Source organism: Ruditapes philippinarum, unplaced genomic scaffold (assembly GCF_026571515.1).
Source record: "Ruditapes philippinarum isolate M1 unplaced genomic scaffold, ASM2657151v2 ctg11130_1_1_1_1, whole genome shotgun sequence".
Classification (NCBI taxonomy): Eukaryota; Metazoa; Mollusca; class Bivalvia; order Venerida; family Veneridae; genus Ruditapes; species Ruditapes philippinarum.
The window spans coordinates 28,034-34,551 of NW_026858916.1; the positions used below are offsets into that span (position 1 = coordinate 28,034).

General features: G+C 29.2%; 1 protein-coding gene across 1 annotated transcript; it reads left to right on the top strand.

The window, feature by feature from the left end:
• Window positions 1–3,006: 3,006 nt before the first annotated feature.
• Window positions 3,007–4,429, top strand: LOC132754676 (complement C1q and tumor necrosis factor-related protein 9A-like). The gene is made up of 2 exons (XM_060745337.1): window positions 3,007–3,359; window positions 3,748–4,429. Exons 1-2 carry the CDS (start codon window positions 3,089–3,091, stop codon window positions 4,128–4,130), a joined length of 654 nt encoding a protein of 217 aa, XP_060601320.1. The 5' UTR covers window positions 3,007–3,088; the 3' UTR covers window positions 4,131–4,429.
• The last annotated feature ends 2,089 nt before the right edge of the window (window positions 4,430–6,518 follow it).

Sequence of the window (6,518 nt, forward strand, 5' to 3'; positions counted from 1 at the left end):
AAATACTGTAATCATCCCTTTGTGATGCTACATGTATGTAAAAATTATGAACTATTGGCATAGGGCCAAAATCACTAAGTTTACATAGATTCTTATTGGAAAATAGTAGTAAAATATGAGTCTTGTTGTGTGAAAAAGTTCTGAGAGCCTAGTTATTGGGCATGTTTCTTTTCAGATAGTTCATAAATCATGACTGTGTTTGGTGAGAAAAAAAGATACTCATTTTACGATGTAAATGTACTTTAGTATTGAAGAATTATAGCCCTTTTCCATCAGTGGACTTGAGGCGAGTGATCTATGGTTATCAATTCTCTTTTGTTTAATGGGGAAAATAAAACATGAATATATTTGGTTTATATTTCAAATCATAAGCAACGTTATATGGGTCAAGCGATATCGATATCATAGATAGCTATTATTCCACACATAGATTATATGATGTATCAGTCGCCTTAATTTTTGTATCTTTTGAAAATATCATGCCTACAAAAGTAAGAAAAAATGGACAGTGCTTATTCAATTATAATTGATTACAATGATATGAAAGTAAATATAATTTTGAATCGTACTGTTACAAGCCTTAAGCAAGAATTGATTGTGCAGGAATTATTTGTATTCATAAATAGACAACATTTCACTCATATACATGCATGGTCTTATCTAATGTATGTTTCGTTGACGTATATTAAGTCTTCTTTCTGTGCAATTAACAATTTATATAAAGAGTATTGAAACAATTTATATCATGAAAACAAATTTTATAACTGAATGTACACAAATGATTGTATCTATATTTATTGATATTTTAGCGCACCCTCTACACATGAAGGAAAACAAAAAAAAACCTTAATACAATAAAATACTTTTAATCAGTGAATATTTGCATAAGAATTCATATAAAAATTTAAAAAAGCAAAACAATATTACCTACCTTTGCAAATTTTGTTATTTTGTATTACAATTCTCAGATAAATTTATCGCACCCACTTTAGTATAAAACCTTCAGATTTTACGTTTTTGTAACATTTATACAATACAAACATAGTGTTAATTGAAAAGTAAATACGCTATAAGAAATTAAGAAGCTTTTTGAATTCTGTACATAGACCTAGAAAACCATGTTTGAGAAAAATGCAAAAAAGACACTTTTTAAAGATTTCAATTTTGTACGTAAACATTTGACTTACGATGTGGTTAACATATAATTTGATTTTTTTTTTCTAATACGTTTAAAGAATTTTATATGGAAATAAGCATACTTTGTGCAACAAATTATACAACAAAAGAGATATATCAGTTTTGCACCACGAACATAGGAATTAACAAATCCTTATTATTAAAACTGTCTTTAAAAAGTTTCACGTTTGAAGTTTATTTATTTATTTATTTTTTAAATGGAAAGATAAATATATATATATTTCAAATAATAAAACAATTACAAATTACTTCCCCGTCTAGCTACTACAGCTGAATATTAAAATGCTCCTAGAGTTTAATTGTTTGTATATTATAATGCCCGATATCACTACTTAATATGGTTCAACAATTTGAAGTATATTTAAGCACGATTTATTTTTCAGAAAATGAAGATCAGATACTGTGGTCTCTATAACATTCTGTTGTTGTCTAGATGTTTATATATTTTATATCCTATTGCCACGTTATAGCAATCAATCACATTCAAAATATTTGTTTCTAAAGTAGATCCAAGTATTAGGAACATTGATAATAATGATGTATATATTAAGGTAGATAAAATGTTTAAACATATATGTTTGGGAGAAAAATAGTCAAAAAATTTACAAATTAAATTAGAAGTAAATATTGACTAAAATGTTAATTCAAAACTTTATTCTTTGTAACAATATGAGATGATAGACATTTATCCCATCCTTCAACTGAATTACATGAAAAGTTTGAATAGTCCAATTTAGATTATAATACACAGAAATGACGGGATACGTTAATAGAGGCTGTTTGTGCCCTTTCAAGTCTATTAATTTGTTCTTTAACCTTGCCACCTTTTTACAAAAAAATGTAAACTTGTCACAAAATTGAAATGAAAATATTTAATCTTCGACTATTATGTTTATGTATTTATTTTTACTGGGCCTTATATTATATTGATATTGGAAATAAAATATGTAGACCTCTTCGATTTGAAGGAGAAGGAAGTTTCTCTCTGGGTATTATTACATTCACAAATGAAATCTGACTAGAACCACTGACGTTCTGTAAGCTAGCTGAATTACTTCCCATGAAATACTTATACAAACTTCTTAAGGGGTCAGAAGCGAGCGATTCAATATTTGCTACTCTAACCACTTTACCACGAAGGTCCCTTACATGTACACACTGGTATTAGAACGTTTCAAAAGTTGACATTAATAGCGTGACATGTATTCGTTAATTTATACGTTCTCATCAATTATTGTTACAACAATTAACATAATATTTAATATCTTATATAGGATATATCAAAAATCAAAAATAAGTTGTTTTTTTTTGTTTAATATGTCATCTTTTATTTCTGGCACGATTCAAGTTAGCAATTTACTAAAGTGTTCAAAAAGTGTAAAAACAAATGTCAGATGTACAGATGAATTACAAAATGTGGCCTATGGCGCCTAGCCTATTACTCCGGTTGTTATAATTATATAATTATGTAGTAAAACGTTTAGAAAATATGTTTGACAACCATAACTTTTATAAATACAAACATTGATACATTATTTTGAAATATTCTCAACTAGCTTTCTTAGGTATTTCTGTTAACTCACCTAGAGATTTATCACTATTGTACAATTTGTGATAAAACGCTAAGATTAAATACTTTTGGAACCAGGACAAGCTGACTACATAGATTTTTTTATTAATTTTGTAAAACGTTTTTTCTTTATCAGCGGAAACAACGCTGAAATTTATAAAGTTTAAAAAAGATGACTTATTTATGTGGTATAAATAATTTGGTTTCCAATGTTTTATAACTCTTACCCATTTAAAACACACATGATGGTTTGATATAGTTTAATATGTTCACTATTATAAACGTATTTAAGCTGACTGACACACAACTGTTTTCTTAACAATGAAATTTGTGGTACTTTTTGTGTTTCTATTTCTTGGAGTTGTGTCAGGGTTTCTAGTTGAAAATGGGAACGCAACTTCATCAACTCATCAAGCAACTGATCAAGTTATTCAAAATATGTATAACTTGATTGTAAACGAGCAAAGATCAAGGCTTCAACTGCAGAAACTGGTGACGACTCTAAGCAAAAAAGTTGATAAGCTTGAACACGCACAGGGCCAGATTCAGACAGAATTTCTCCAAAATTTTACGAAGAGATTAAATGAAACAAGTAAGTACACTGCTCTTTAAATGTATCAATTAATATTCGTACTTTAACAATTACATAGATTTTCTCTAAATTATCTTTACTATCAGTTGCATCAATATTATAAAAACACTTCAGACATTTTATATAAAATAAATGGGCGTATAACTAGCACGGTTGCACTCAAATAAAAAGCAAAGAGGTAGTTATCAGATTTTTGTCTTGTATGGCAGACTTTTGCATTAAAAATGAACTATTACATTAAAAGAAGAAGAAGAAAAAACAAACAAACAACAAAAAAACAACAATAAAAAAACCCAAAAACACAAAAACACATTACACAGAAACTACGATAAAGCATTTGAAATTGTGTAAAAATGACTTGTTATAATTTTTTAATATCATTTTTCAGACGTGTCAGTCGGATTTGCAGTCTCAGACCCAGACAATTCCTCCGGTTCTGCCCTTAAGTTCAAACAGGTAATATACAATTCAGGCGACGACTATAGTTTGTCCTCAGGTGTGTTCACTTGCAGATATCCAGGACTCTACTTCTTCACAGCAACTCTTTTCAGAAAACCGGGTCTTCGTGAAAGCGCATGTGATTTTTCTGTCAACGGCATTGACCAGTTATCAGTGAACAGTGGTACTGATGTCAATGCTGGATATCAGTCTGGATCAGCATCACTTGTTTATCGTTTAAAGGCAGGAGATATTGTTATGCTATCGGATTGCATTGGAATAAACTATCTGTACGCATTTTCCTCTTTCACTGGATTTCGTGTTTCGTATTAATTGACCAATCGCAGTCGGTTAATAACATAAAACTTAAAGATGTATAATTTACACAGTTTTCAAAAGGCGTTTAAGACTTTATATTATTAAACTTTACTATATTCTATACATGAATACAAAAAAAAATTACAAAAGTTTACCATCTTGTTTATGAATTGTTGACAATTAAAGTTAAACTTTTGTATCGGTTTTATACAACAACAACAACAGCAACAACAACAATTATGTTTTCCTTATCTCTAGAACAGTTTCACTTATTTCAAATTTTCCTTACTTGAAAACCGATAATAAAGAACTATGTATGCATGTAGTGTTTAATAACTTGAAATAAGTAAATGTAAAATCTATATGAAATCTATATTTTTTGTTTATTGAACCAGTTACGTTTTATTTTACATCTAATTTGATGTGGGTGGGGTAAGAGAAACCATCAGATTTTGTCCAATGTAATCGGGCATCAAAACATTTTTAATAATAATTATTTAATAAATAATGTTAGCATTTGTGCAAAATTTAAAATAACTTTACCATGCTGATTTTAAATTACAATCATTTTAATTCGTTTTTGCTATCTATTTTCACACATTTCATAGAACACAATATACATAAAACTTTATTTATTTTAATTACAAATTTTAGAAATAAAATAAGAAAGAAAATATTAATTTGAATAAACTAAAAGAGAAAAAAATAGATTTTTTTGCATCTTCTTGGGTTTGAACCTAAGCCCTATTAAAAGTCTGTCTCCTAACTGAAAATGAGAACCCTCAGAAAGGAGATACAGCATTAGGCATCCAATACCTTAAAATTCACATCTTCAATTTTAAGAAAGAAATATTTAAAATGCATACACTTTTAGGGGCAAATAACTGAAAATTAATACCCTGACCCCGTTTGTTTAAAAATTGTTTCAATTATGATTAACTTCAATCATATGAAGTTCACGTCTTACAGGTTTTCTAAAGTATAATTATAATTAGAAACAATAACGTGTTTGAAAAACACAAATGCCCCCCACCCCCAGCCCAGATTGTTATCAGTAACAATTTTACCGAATCACTCAGTTATGGACAGAACAATTGACAATAAATGTAAACATAGTTAAATAGCTTTACAGAGTCATGACGTTCTGTTATTGTGAACATATAAGTTGGCATGTCAATTGCTGTTTGATGAAGTTGAAAAAATATTCAATTTACAAAAAAGAATTATCAAATATATGTAAATGCATGACATAACCTTCAACCCAGTGACTCCAAACATATCAAAAATGAAAGACATATACCTATAAATTAAGACTATATGGACAAAAGATTAAAAATCTATTTTAAGCACTGGTGACCTTGACCCAAATGAACCCTAACTCAATTCAAAGGAAGAATACCATGCAAGGAATCATCCTATCTTATATGCTTATCATCCGTCAATAAAGAAAGGGTGTACCAGCAAATGTGTAAGAATATATAAATGACATTTTAACCCACCGATCTCTAACTCAATCCAAAGGCAGAAGACGTTGAAAGTTATCTTCCTACCAAATATGAAAGATATCTGTAAATGAATAAAAGTTGTATCGTCAAAATTGTAAACATCTTTTTTAGCACTGGTGACCTTGATCTAACTGACCCATAACTCCTAAGAGAGTCGACCCTTCAATTTATATCCCTACCAATCATAAAAGACATTTGTCAATAAGAAAAGGTTTTACCTGAATATATAAATCTTCTTTTGGCACTGTAGACTTGACCGAACTTACGTCTAACTGAATCCAAAGGAAAAGGATATTATGCAAGTTATCATCCTATCAAATATGAAAGACATCTGTCAGTAAATTAAGGCTATTGAGCCAAAGTGTAAAAATTTATCTTAGCACTGGTGACCATTATTTAACTTAGCCCTATGATAAAAGAATTCTCAATTTATGTTTCAACCAAATTTAAAAAAGACATATGTCAATAGAAAACCACAATCTTGACCACTTAGCTCAAAAGTTAAAGGACCATTGGACGTATCTGGTATCCACCTATCATCCTTATTGAAAAATTGAAGTATTTGGGAGAAATTCAAGATAAATCGAACTTGCCGGAATACGTGAACCAGACAAGGCACTATTTTTAAAGTCGTAAAAAGAGAAATAACTGAAAAAAATGGATGGCACAGTTATATAAAAAGGCAATATCAATTCACATACTTTGCATTGATATGTAAGTGCGAATATTATTAAACTTTTAGTACAGCAAAGTGTAAGGTTCATCCAACTTGCCGGTTTAGGTTAACCATATCTTTTCAAATTGCTAAAATAGAGCAATAACTTGAAAAAATGAAAGCCATGGTAACTTGCCAAGATCATCTACTTGATTAGTAAGTGTGTCAATTATAAAGCCATTA